Genomic DNA, 12,769 nt, shown 5'->3' with positions numbered 1-12,769 from the left:
TGTGTTCCTTTTTATGGCTGAGTAACATTCCATTCCACACCACAACTTCTTTATCCATTCATCTGTCGATGGACATCTAGGTTGCTTCCATGTTCTAGCTATTGTAAATAGTGCTGCAATGAACAATGGGATATGTGTGCGTCTTTCAGTTTTGGTTTCCTCAGGATGTATGCCTAGGGGTGGGATTGCTGAGTCATATGGTGGTTTTATTCCTAGTGTTTTAAGGAATCTCCATACCGTCTTCCACAGGGGCTGTATCAATTTACATTCCCACCAACAGTGCAAGAGTGTTCCCTTTTCTCCACACCCTTTCCAGCATTTACTGTTTGTAGACTTTTTGATGAGGGCCATTCTGACTGGTGTGAGGTGATATCTCATTGTAGTTTTGATTTGCATTTCTCTAATAATGAGCGATGTTGAGCATCTTTTCATGTGTTTGTTAGCCATCTGTATGTCTTCTTCGGAGAAATATCTGTTTAAGTCTTTTCCCCACTTTTTGGTTGAGTTGTTTATTTTTCTGGTATTGAGTTGTATGAGCTGCTTGTATATTTTGGAAATTAATCCTTTGTCAGTTATTTCATTTGCTATTATCTTCTCCCATTCTGAGAGTTGTCTTTTCACCTTGCTTATAGTTTCCTTTGTTGTGCAAAAGCTTTTAAGTTTAATCAAGTCCCACTTGTTAATTTTGTTTTTATTTCCATTACTCTAGGAGGTGGGTCATGGAGGATCTTGCTTTGATTTATGTCATTGAGTGTCCTGCCTATGTTTTCCTCTAAGAGTTTTCTAGTTTCTGGTCTTAGATTTAGGTCTTTAATCCATTTTGAGTGTATGGTGTTAGGAAGTGTTCTAATTTCATTCTTTTACATGTAGCTGTCCAGTTTTCCCAGCACCATTTATTGAAGAGGCTGTCTTTGCCCCATTGTATATTCTTGCCTCCTTTGTCAAAAATAAGGTACCCATAGGTGCATGGGTTTGTTTCCGGGCTTTCTATCTTATTCCATTGGTCTATGTTGATCTGTGTAAATTCTTAATTAGCTCACATCTGCCATCAAAAGGATCCAGAGATCTCATTACTAGTCTTAAACTCTCCTACCACCATTGTAAAGAGAAAGTGAGTACTTCAGGCTGTGCCCTCACCTTTGAGGACAACTCTGAGCACTTCTGAGATATGCAGCCATGTCCTCCTCTTACTGCTCCATCCAGAGCTCACCCAAGCTCCATCTCCAATGTTTTTGGCAGTGCAAACCTCTTCTGTGGTTTGAGGTTTCTGCTAGGTTCTAACTAGGCCAAAAATGGGTTTGCAATTCTATTTCTCAAACTTGCTTTTCTTTTGAGAGCTTATTCCAATGAGAGAGGGGACATGACAACTTTATGCCTCCATCCTAAAAAGTGGAACTCAGGCAGGTTGTTTAAACATTAAGGAATATGCCACAGTAGGAAACATTTTACAGAATGTTCATTTTTGATTACTAGAAAACATTCTTTTCTCTGTGGACTTCAAAACCCTGGGGCACCATGGATAGGACTATCTTGACATCTTTAAATCATCTTTATTACAGCAGAGTAATGTTTATATGACTTGAGGGTCTGACTTGTTTTTCTTCCTTCTAGAACCAGCTGGCAAAAGCTATATCCATTTTTTCTCAAATCATGAACCCAGAAAGCATAATCTGCACTAATTTAAATGTAAGTAACTTCTTTATGGTTAAAGTAAGGCTTGAAATGTAATAAAAGAGATCTTTTTTTTGGTTTGTGTACAACAAATGACTTTTGATGTCCCAAGGTCTTTATTCATTCTGCTCATTTATCAATCACTGTGTGAAAGTTATAGTAGAACCCTGTGAGAGGAGTCAACACAAGCTTCCAGGTGTTTAGAAATAGGTGGGAAACACAGATGCTCAACAGAAGAGGTGGATGAATGCTTCAGGCGTAACACAGGAGTACAGAAGGCCGTCGATTTAGAGAGGCGGGGGATGGGCTCTGCAGTCTCTTTGCTGAGACTCTAAGAAAAGCCTGCATGCTGACTACCTCCTATCCATGGTACCCGACTCATGGAGCCAGTATATCCGCAGTGCATAAAGTGGTGTCTAACCTGGTAAACACTGAATAAATGCTCGCTATTCCCATTCTTACTTTGCCAGCCTGCCATGGCCTGTCTACCCAGTGAGTCTTCCTCACATTCCTGGGGTAATGAAAAGATTAAGAGACTCTCCTGTCATTAAAGACACACACAGCACCCACTCAGCCAGGCCCTGTCGAGGCCCTGCTTATATGCTGACTACATTTGTGTTGTGGGGAGTTGAAAAGAAAGCCCCAGAACTTACAGTCTCCTGAAACATCAAGGGACCAAGATGAGGAAAACACTGTCAGAAGAACAGAAATGCGTGAACACCAAGATGCCGTGAACTGGGAGAGCGGGTCCTAGCCAGAGTGGTATTCCAGGCTGGGGAGCGAAGGGCCAGCCAGCTGCCGCTAACAGAGGAGCCTGGGCAGGAGAGAAGTGCTGAGTAGCATTCTGAAGGACAGGGCTGGGGGCTGGAGGGATGGAGGGGAAAGGGCATTCTCTGTTGGGAGATTAATTTTGCTGAGGGTTCTAGTTTGCAAGCTAGTTTGTTAGTTCTCCTCCTAGCTCTGATTCCTTAGTCAAAGGTACTTAACCTCTATGAACCCTATTTTTCCTTTTGTCTGAAATAGCACTAGTAATAATACCTTCTTTCATTATGAGAATTGAATAAATAATGCATATAGAGTATTAGCACAGCACAGTTAGTGCCTGGCATGTAATCGGTGTTCAGTGATGTTTGCTAATACCAGTAGTATTTGTTTAAAATGAAATAATGTTAAATAAAAGGATTATTTATTTGTAACAAATCCTAGGACCTATGAATAGGAATTGGGCAGAACTCCAAGCTTCCATGCTTTTAGTTCTGCTCATAATTACCCTCAAATGTCACCCCCAGACCCGTGCCCAGATGACTTTCAAGAGAAGGACTAGATAAGCCTTTATGGTAAACTTTGGGTAACAAGTTCCAGCAAGAAGTCTGAGATAAGAAGACCGTGTATCTGACTTCATATTTACTTTTCAGAATGCTTACCCAGGAGGGAAAGATGAACCTAGGGAACCAGAAAGATGGAGACAGTGATAGCAGAGAACCTGCCTGGAAAAAAGAGAAAGAGGTGGGTTTAGAAGGGAAGAGACTAAATATTAGAAAAATAGCCTAACAGACCTTGTGGTTGGCAAAGGGCATGAGCCCCGAGCAGGGATGAGCGTCAACGCTCAGTTAAGAGCTCACCTGTAAAGCCCGGTAATGGATCTGACGTAAACTGATGAAATCATAAGAAAGGGACAGAGCAGTCCCAGAAATGAGTTTACAAGGCATCAGTGGCAAAGCAGAAGTGTGAGAAGAAGGCAAGGACAGAAAAGCAACAGGGTGTTGAAACCCAGGAGTGCTGACAGCCCGACGCCCGTCACCTGCAGGCGGGCCCTGGCCCGAGAGGCGCGGGCCAGCCTGTGACGCTCTCAGCTGAAGCGGATCCTGGAGTCAGGATGGCAAAGGTCCAGAGTCCAGAATCCCAGGTCATTTGAGCCAATAAGCCCAACAGACTAGGAAGCTGGATCTTTCAGCAGACATACGTGATTTTTTTTTTCTTCTCTGCTTACTACCGGATGTGCATGGCTCTGGGTCTCTAAGTAAATATCTGCTTCTGAGAGACAGTGCCTGCACTGCAGATGCACTCACCTCATGACTGGAGAGCAGCAGGCCTGCTAGGACTCCAGGCGGTTCACAGCATCAGGTGGGAAGGAAACCCAGGGGAGCGTGAGAGAGAAGGTTTACATGGATCGTTAGTAGCTTTTCCTAGAGTTGAAGTTAGTGTAGGGAGATCATAAAGGGTTGGTGAGAAATGGAAGGCAGTGAGCTTGGCAGGATTTTCGTTTATTTTAGCTGAGGTACCAGGCTAGGTACTTTTATTTGTTGGTTTACTTTATACAACTTTATTAGAACAGTATTTCTCCATATTATACATGTGGGAAATGAAGATTCAAAGGGTAAGGACATTACCTAGGTTCTTGCAGCTAATTAAAACAAACCAATCTGTTTGACTACAAAGCCTAGGGTTTCCCCACCACTCCAGACCTACAGAGATTAGCACTGTGTGCCTTTTATCTAGGATTGGAGCTAACTGCTCCTCCTGAATAAGGAAGGGAACACAGGACTGGATTTAAAAAAAATGAATCTGCTGTTGGTACACATATTCCATGTCCTTGAATTTACATTCCTCATCTGTTCAATCCTTGGCTTGCTCTCCCAGTTGTTATGAGACTCTAGTAATGATTTTTTTCCCCCAAATGAGAAAGGCGTGGTAGAAATAAAACACGAGCCTGCCGAGAGCTAAAGTGTCCATCTCAGTCGGAAGAGAAATCCAGAGCGTGGTAGGGAGTGCCATCGTGAGCCAGGGCAGCCCAGCAGCTCCTCCTGGGGGAGCTAGGGGGCAGGGGAAACAGCCAATAAATACACCAAGAAACCTTGAATTGATCTTGAATATGAATCATCCCCTCCATGAACTGGGTCATGGTATTATCTGCTGTCCAGAAACTTAAAGAGAGTTTTCCTGTTTAAAAATTGTCACTCAGGCAATTCTTCCAGATGTCCTCTGTAAATTTCTCCTATTTCAGTAGACGCCTGCTCCCTCTTCTTGGGGATGGTGAAAAAGAGATGGTTGCCATTCTCAGGTTTAGAAATCTTTCAGATTTTGGGTCTCTGCTATTAGAGCAGGTCTTCAAAAAATAATTTATTGGGCCCTAGCTTCTCCAAGGCTGAATCATCTACTTAGAATCCTTAAGGGCAATTTGTTAATTATTCAGAAATGGAAACCTGACAAGTAGGCTGAATAGAGAGTCTGTTCAGTCAGTATCAGCAGAAATAAATGAAGTTGGTTTTTTTCCCCTGATCTTTAAAAATTCATGCCTTAGACTAAAATCTTTTCTTGCTGCCAGTTGGAATTTGAACTTACCTAATTTTTCCTCCTCAACCTAATTTTCTTTTCATTGAAATTGCTCCTGCTGCTGATACAGCCCAGAGGACCTGGTTTCCCATTTCTTAGCTCATGCTCCTTTCACATGAAACTGATGGAGCACATGATCTCACCGAGGCAAGTGCGTGCTAACCCTGACCTTCCGTCTGAATTTAAACTCATCGATCCCAAAAGAACCATAGCCCCGTCTGGAGCATTGGTGCTCAATGTCAGAGGATTGCTTTTCACTTCCAAATATGTCTGAAAGTATCAGGTCAACAAAGGGGAGTATTCCACCAATTTTATTTGAATTCTAATCATTTCTGTAGAAATCTACACCCATTTTGGAACTGAATTACTCTGCAGGGGAATTTCCAAGGGGTCAGTTTCACTGCTTTTATCATTTATCTAACACAAGTGAATGTTTTAATGTTTGTTTCTCTACTAAGGCCACCCTAAAGTCCTAGCTCAGATGGGAAGTCTCCTAGGCTGCCCAAGTAGGAAAGGAGGCAGGACTTATTATAATTTCTCATTAAACCCTTTGTGGCATCATCTCACTTAATATGTTTAAGAATCGCATTTGACTGGAAGCAAGGCAGACTCTACAGATAACAAAAGTCTATACAAATAAGAGGCTTTCCTTTTCTTCCAAGTAGAAAACCAGAGGTGGTCGGTGTAGGTCTGGTATGACATTCCATGATGTCATCAGGGACCTGTATTTCCACACCACCATCCTAAGCACATGACTTCCCATCCATTATATCCATTCCAGCAAGAAGCAAGAGACTGCGGGAGGACAGAGAAGTTGGTCCCTTACTGTAAAGCAGTTGTCCTCCAAAGAGAAAAAAAGAAAGCTTTCCCAAATGTCTCACCCAACAACTTGTACTCATGTGTTACTAACAAGCACTTAATCCCATGGCCACATCTAGTTGTGCACAGACCTGAGAAATACAGTTTCTGAGTTCTATACATGACAGCATCAGTTCTGTTATCAAAAAAAAAAAAACAAAAGGAAAATGAATACTGGTTAGAAAATTAGCAATCTCTACCACACTGTGCCGTTCTACTTCAAATATAGCAAACTTGAAAAGAAAAAAGAAATGCAAATTTCTCCATGTTCAGGACTTCTGTTCCCTTTTTTGGTCAAAGGTGTCCAGTGACTTGTTAACATTTCTTGAGGTCTCAGAAAATCAGAGGGGCGGGAACTGTGTGTTCTTTGAGTAGTTTTTCTTAACCAAAATTCCCCCTGCTCCTTGCTAATTCAATTTTCCTAGCCTTTTGTTTGAAATCTGTAAGATGAAAGCAAAGCACTGTACCCTGATTTAGCTTTTCTAATTGTACCCTGAGACTTCAGTTTGAGACAAGCTCCTAGCTTTAAATTTTCTCTTTGTCTTTCATCAGTAACTGCCTCATTTATGTTGCCCGTCATCAATATAGTTCAAGGTACTGAACCTCATTCTTGAAATCCCTATTGAATCAGAGGTAGCTGCTGGAGGCAAGAGAGAGACTGGGAAAGAACAGCTGAAACCTTCCAGGTGCACATCCCTGATAAGTCTCTAGCATGAGCTACAAGAGGTTTACACTTGCAAATTGCATCGGGACCTACACTCCTTTTCTCATTTCTTATTGAGGGTTTGCTCCGTGCCAGGCACTGCAGATGTAGCATCAACAAGATAGACTTGTCCTTGCCTTTGACACGACAGACCACTGCTAGCCAAATTGGGATTGGTTTTTATTAACAAAACTGTTTAAGAACTATTAAGACTTGGAGATTTTACTCCACTTCCAAGCTAATAATAAGAACCTGTCACAGTTTCCTGGATGTTGGTAGAGAACAGGAGACACCAAGAGATGAAGGATGGTTTACTACTCACAGCAAGAGCAGCAGTCAGAGGGTGAGCATTTTTGCATCAGTTTCTTGAGCCCAGTTCCCACAGAGCAACATGAAGAGGTCCATACGTCTCTTGTACACACGGGTTTATATTTTAAGAGAGGAACCGTGAACTTGGAAAACTCAAATCTCTTAAAATGGGCAGTAATTATACCTGCCCTCAGCTTTGCATTACAAACACTGTCTGTCTTCCCATGCTGCTGGCTCTACAGACATGGTCCCGACTAAAGGCAGTCAGTGCTTCCACCTGACCGTGAGAAACCCATGGAGTGTTGTCTCCTGACAAAGAATTCTGCCTGTGTTCTGAACACTAAACTTAGATCGGGTCCTTTGGAGTTAGGCTACTTGGGGTCATTTCATTCTGTTCCATAGAACCAAAGATAACCCCTCATCCTGATTGTATGCTCTGCAAGCATACAATATTATAAAATGGACTAGTAAGAAAATTTAGCTAGTTTTGTATAAAAATGGAACATCGCTTCCAGAAAATCTCTTTCCTAAAGATAGCCTTAAAAATGTTTATACCTTTTGATTTTATAATTTCACTTACAGGCGTCAAGTCTAAGAAAGTAACAATTTTTTAAAATATCTGAACATTTATTGATAAAGATGGTATTGCTCTATTTGATGCATTATTTATATGATGGATTGCTATGCATTCATCATTTAAAAAATGAGGTTTTATTTTTTTCTAAAACTTCCTGATGCTATGAGAAAGTATTCATTTCATAATAATTGATCAAAAAGCAGAATTGGAGAGATTAATAGACTTGAAGGATAATACATGAGATTGTAAACAATGGTTAACATTAGTCGGTGAATTCTGAATTATTCTCATTTTCTTTAAACTTTACTGTATTCTTTAAATTATACCAATGAACACTGGTAATGGGGTGCAGTGGAAATGTGTTCTTTTTTTCTGGTATGTTAATTGTATATGATGGAAAGTAGTTAGTGGTATCATTTTGAAAGCCAAGTACAGTATCCAGTTTGATAACTATAATGTAAATAGGAGGGCCTCGTTAAGACTTTAATCAGCTTCCACTTTATACTTGAACAGTCTCTATGCTTGCAGTTTCCTATCCAAAAAAATTAAAAAGGTAAAGGTATCTTTTGCCCCAGAGCCAGTCTTATGAGGTTGTCTGATTGTCATACTCTCTGACTCCAGAGGAAATAGGTGCAAGAAACTAATAGTAATATTTATCGAGGACCTCCTGTGTGTTGATGTTTAATGTTCACAATAACACAAAATGTGAGCTGTAAAGGTATCTTCCTCATTTTACAAAAAAAGATATTGAAAGAGAGACTGAACACCTGGCGAGAGTCACTGAGCTATAACTGCCGGCGCCAGGGCTCTGACCCAAGCGTATCAGACTCCAGAATCCCTGTTCGCTCCATTGCTGCCTTGTGACAAGTTCTGAAGCCGTGGTGCTTTGGTTAGCTATTGGGAAACACATTTTTTGGCTGGTGGGCATTCATTCAAAGCACTTTTGAACCTGTATACACAAATGATTTGGAAATAGCATGAAAAGCATAGGCTCGCATGAGAAGCCTATAAATGGAGGCTTCTCTCACAGGGCGCATTTCTCAGTGCTCATTACTGGCTCAGTTTGGTTTCTCTTATTTCTTCTTTTTATTCAGATTATGATCCATATCCAGTCAAATATGTTGAGAACTCTAATAGACATATTAAAGGATGCCACAGAGGGAAATCTATCAAGATTTGTGAAAAGACATGTATTCTCAGAAGAAGTGGTAAGTGTGCGGTTTCTGCAGGAATGAGGTGAAGGCACAGGAACACTCTTTCAGAGGTCCCCTTGGTACCTTAATCCTGTAGGCCACCTCCTTACCGAGCCTGGTAAATCTGGCCACCTCTCTGTTCCTGCTGTAAGACTTCTATATGTGAGTGCAAAGACTTTTCCCCTCTAACACGACACATCCTCTGAAATTCTAGGAAAGCTTGTTTCTTCTACATTGTTCTTTTCCCGACACTGTTTCCATGGCTGTCAGCTCTTTTTCTTTTTTCTTTTTCCTTTCTCCTCAAGCATCCAATTCCTTCTCCCTGTTCCTTACTCTCAGTTGATGACCTTGCTTCCTGTTGCACAGAGGAAACAAACAATCAGAGGAGAACCGCTGCCACACTGACACCTCCTCGCCCCTCTCCCGCTCCTCCCTGTCTTCCCTCCTGAAGCCGTGGTGACTGCAGGCCCCGCTCCAGAGCCTGGGAGCCCAGCCCCGCTGACCCGGCCCAGGGCACGAGCCCAGAAGTGGTATCAACTTCTGAGCATCATCTCTATCACTCGCCTTCCCTGTGAATCATCCCACAGGCTAACAGTAGGCTCTAGTATCCCTCATCCTCAAAAAACAAAAACGAAAAAACTCCCCTACTTAAACAAGTGAAAAGACATGGCAGGTGTTTAGATAGGAAGAGACAACCTCATAAAGTCAGCCCTTCCCAAGTTAACGTGATAATGTAACACTCCAATAAAAATACTGTTAGGTTTTTTCTGTAGTTAAGGTTTAGTAGAAAGAGAAAACTAGCAAGAATAGCTGGGAAAACGCTGAAAGAAGAGGTGCTAGACCTGCCAAATATGAAGCCATAGCAAAGCTTCTCTAAGCTCCTGAACAAACCAACTGATGGAACCATATAACTGTTTTGCAAAATTATAAAATAAAATAAAAAGAAGCAATTTCTAAACAGAGCAAAATGAAACAAATGTCATACTTTTAAAGTATGGCTTAAGTACATGAAGAGGAATTATTGTAAGTCATTTGAAACTAGTAGTTTGTACATTGCTAGTCACATATAACCTAAAAGGGGGAAAGAGACGGTAAAGAAATCATAAATTATCGGCAGTGATCACTTTGTTGGTAAGGATACTGGTAATGTCATTTTGACTAATCCAGGGGCCTGCTGGTCGGTCCTCCCCGTCTTCCTCCCTCTTCCCCAGCCTTGTGCAGCTGGGTCCTGGCTGGGTCCCACCTGGCACCCGAGATGGCAGGTTGGCCGCCGAGCACAGTGGCAGCGGCCTCCCCTCTGCCACGCGGCGGCCGTCCCAGCCCCGCGCCCGCCCTCACCCCCAGCTGAAGGCTGGCAGACGGAGCCTGTGGGAAGGCTAACTGGTCATGATTGAATGTAGAGATCGATCTGAGATCTTCACTCTTTGGAGGTTGTGACTTACCTAAGCCTTTTTGGAATATGTTCAGAAAAGCAGGGAAACTAGAGATGTAAGCTGGTCTTAACACACACAATCATGTGCACGCGTGTGCAGCACTGACACGACTTCAGCATTCTCACTAGCACTCAAGTTAATCAGTCCTTCCCTTAGACCTGGCCCATCAATATGCTGCCCAAATTACAATCCCATGGACTGTAAAGTCCCATGGGGTTGCAAAGAGTCGGACATGACTGAGCGACTTTCACTTCACAGCATCTAGACAAACTTCACACTGGAAAACACTGATGGTTTTTCTCTGATTTTCCCCCTCTAAGCCTATAAGGCCGATTTACTTAGAAAGCTCACCCTCTAACCAGTGCGTCCCCTGGTTGCTATGAGGCCACTTGGGGATCTGCTTGAGAAGTGAATTGATCCTACAACTCCAGCAGCTTTGGAGCTAGTTCTAAATATCAAGAATGTTGTTATATCATTAGAAAGAACTAAAGTAAGTAAAATGTTGATTTTCTTCAGAAGGTAATTTTACATTCTAATTCTGAGTCCACCCATCTCTATAGACTTAAATCCCATTTATATACTTACGATGCTAATATTTACACCCCTGGTCTAGACCTCGCCCCCATGCCTCAGGCTCTGGATGTCTCACAGACACCTCAGTCTTGCCTAAAACACAGCTCTAGGTCTTCCCTCCCTAAATCTCACCCGCCCATCTTCCCCATCTCAGACAGTGACCACCCCCATCACCAGGTTACTAAAGCCCAAACTGGAAAGCTATCTCTGATGCCTCCCTCTCCCTCTCCCCTTCAAATAAATCCTTTCAGTTTAATCTCCAAAATAGATTTCTAATATTTACATCTACTTCAATCTTTTCTATATATTTCTTAGTCTAAACCATCACCTGCCTGACGACGGGCGCCCCAGGATTAGTCTCCACATCCTTGTATCTCTTGTTCTCCACACAGCCTTTTAAACTCTACATCAGATATGTCCTCATTTGGACCCTCTGATGGCTTTTAGAATAATTCCAAAAAACTTACCACGAGCTAGAAAGCCCTGCATCATCTGGCCCTGCCTCCTACTCTGACCGTTAAATTGGACGCACTTGACTCCACGCTCTTGACCTCCTTTCCCTGGTATGTTTCATTGTGTGGTGTGCACCACTTGGAACCCCCCCCCCCCAACTTTTATAAAATATCAGGGATGGTTTTCGAGTGCTAATCCAAATGTTGTCTGAAGCTTGTGGGATTCCTTATTCATTCATGCCTCTGTGTGCCCCAGTACCCTCATTTTTACCACTTAAGTGCACACTCTACTTTTTTTTTTCATTTATCTCTCTGCTTCTTGGAGGATAAAAAGAACAAGGAAGAAGTCTTGCAGGGATGTAACGATATACTCTTCTTGCTTTTTTTTCAGCTGGTCAAAGTGAGGGAAAAAGTGAAGGATGTGCCCGCTCTCCTGGCCAAATTTGATGAGCTTAACAAGAAACTGCACATAAATGGCCAGGTCACCGAGTACACTTTGGATGCCCTACTCTGCCACACCCCCAGCGACAGGCAGCCCCACATGGTGCTGTTAAACAAGAGGACAGTCAGCCGTCGGACCTTCCAGCCACTCAGCCAGTCCCTGTGGGCTGAGTAACCCTGGGTTCAAACTTCCAGTGGGTCTGAGTTGGAGGGGGTCTGCCTTCAGTGACTCATTGGCTTCCTAGGAAATCAGGCATTGTATTCCAGTGGACACTATACAAATCAACACTTGGTCTCCTCCTTGCATTTCCAAGTTCACTGGTGCTGGCATGCTGCCTTGAGACATTCATATTTTGTGCCGCCATGAAGATCCAGATACAGGAAGTGGAAAGCTTGGCTCCTGAAGGAAGGAGGCTTCTCTGTGAAAAGGGCTGAGGATCCTTGAAGGAACATGGCCACAGGCTCCAGTCCAGCTCCCAGAACCAGCGTGGAACCCAATAAGCATTAGTGGAAGGAATTTCACTGTAAGTGGCCATCTGACTAATTTTCAGGGGAGTAATTACTTGCAGATTATAGCCTTACTGAATTAAGGATGTCTGAAACTCTACGCTACCATCCTGGAAAACAGTCCAGGATATTCTCACTGCTTCTGTCATTGTTACCTGTGACCCTCGACAAGACACCAGAACCCTCATTTTTCCAGCTGTAAAATAATAGTGCCTATGTGACTCTGCATACTGTTTTGAAATTCTCACTTCAAGGTTCAGTAGGGTCAAGTTTTTTTCAAAAATTAATGAAGAAATTGAAAGTGTCCTGAAAAAACGTTTTGTTTTCTCAGCAGGACAAACAAAACCAGAATTTAACTCTCAGAACTGATAAGCCAAAATTGAGATGGTTATCATTTTGGTCATTGGCAATCTATGTGCTTTTCAAAATAAAAGTCAGTATAACCTCATATCGCTCCCTCTATTCCTCAGTTTTCTATGTAGGTCATAATACTTGGTCCTAGAGTTTGTCTCATTTGTTAATGATTTTTCTCTCCTTGGATGCTTTATTTTTATTTTTTTAAATAGATATGTCATGACAGTAGGTCAGAGCCTCCTTGTAGAGACCTGTCTCTTGAAGGTTTGAAGCCCAGCCCCTGAGGGGTCATGCCTTTCCTGAGGGCCCCACGGTGCTGCGACCTCCCGGCCGTCTTCCTGGAGTGCTGCAGACTCCTTATTCAG

The 12,769-nt window shown here is 42.5% G+C and overlaps 1 protein-coding gene across 2 annotated transcripts in view; it reads left to right on the top strand.

Moving 5' to 3' along the window:
- PTCD2 (pentatricopeptide repeat domain 2) overlaps positions 1-12,498 on the top strand; it is a 29,147-nt gene extending 16,649 nt beyond the window's left edge. For both annotated transcript variants that reach the window (XM_061129577.1, XM_061129576.1), the window contains 3 exons: positions 1,612-1,686; positions 8,546-8,659; positions 11,494-12,498. In XM_061129577.1, the coding sequence (XP_060985560.1) occupies positions 1,612-1,686; positions 8,546-8,659; positions 11,494-11,718 (414 nt within the window). In that variant the 3' untranslated portion in view covers positions 11,719-12,498. The remainder of the gene's footprint in view (positions 1-1,611; positions 1,687-8,545; positions 8,660-11,493) is intronic.
- The last annotated feature ends 271 nt before the right edge of the window (positions 12,499-12,769 follow it).

Source organism: Dama dama, chromosome 25 (assembly GCF_033118175.1).
Source record: "Dama dama isolate Ldn47 chromosome 25, ASM3311817v1, whole genome shotgun sequence".
NCBI classification, from domain to species: domain Eukaryota; kingdom Metazoa; phylum Chordata; class Mammalia; order Artiodactyla; family Cervidae; genus Dama; species Dama dama.
This window is presented reverse-complemented; position numbering and strand designations above follow the sequence as displayed.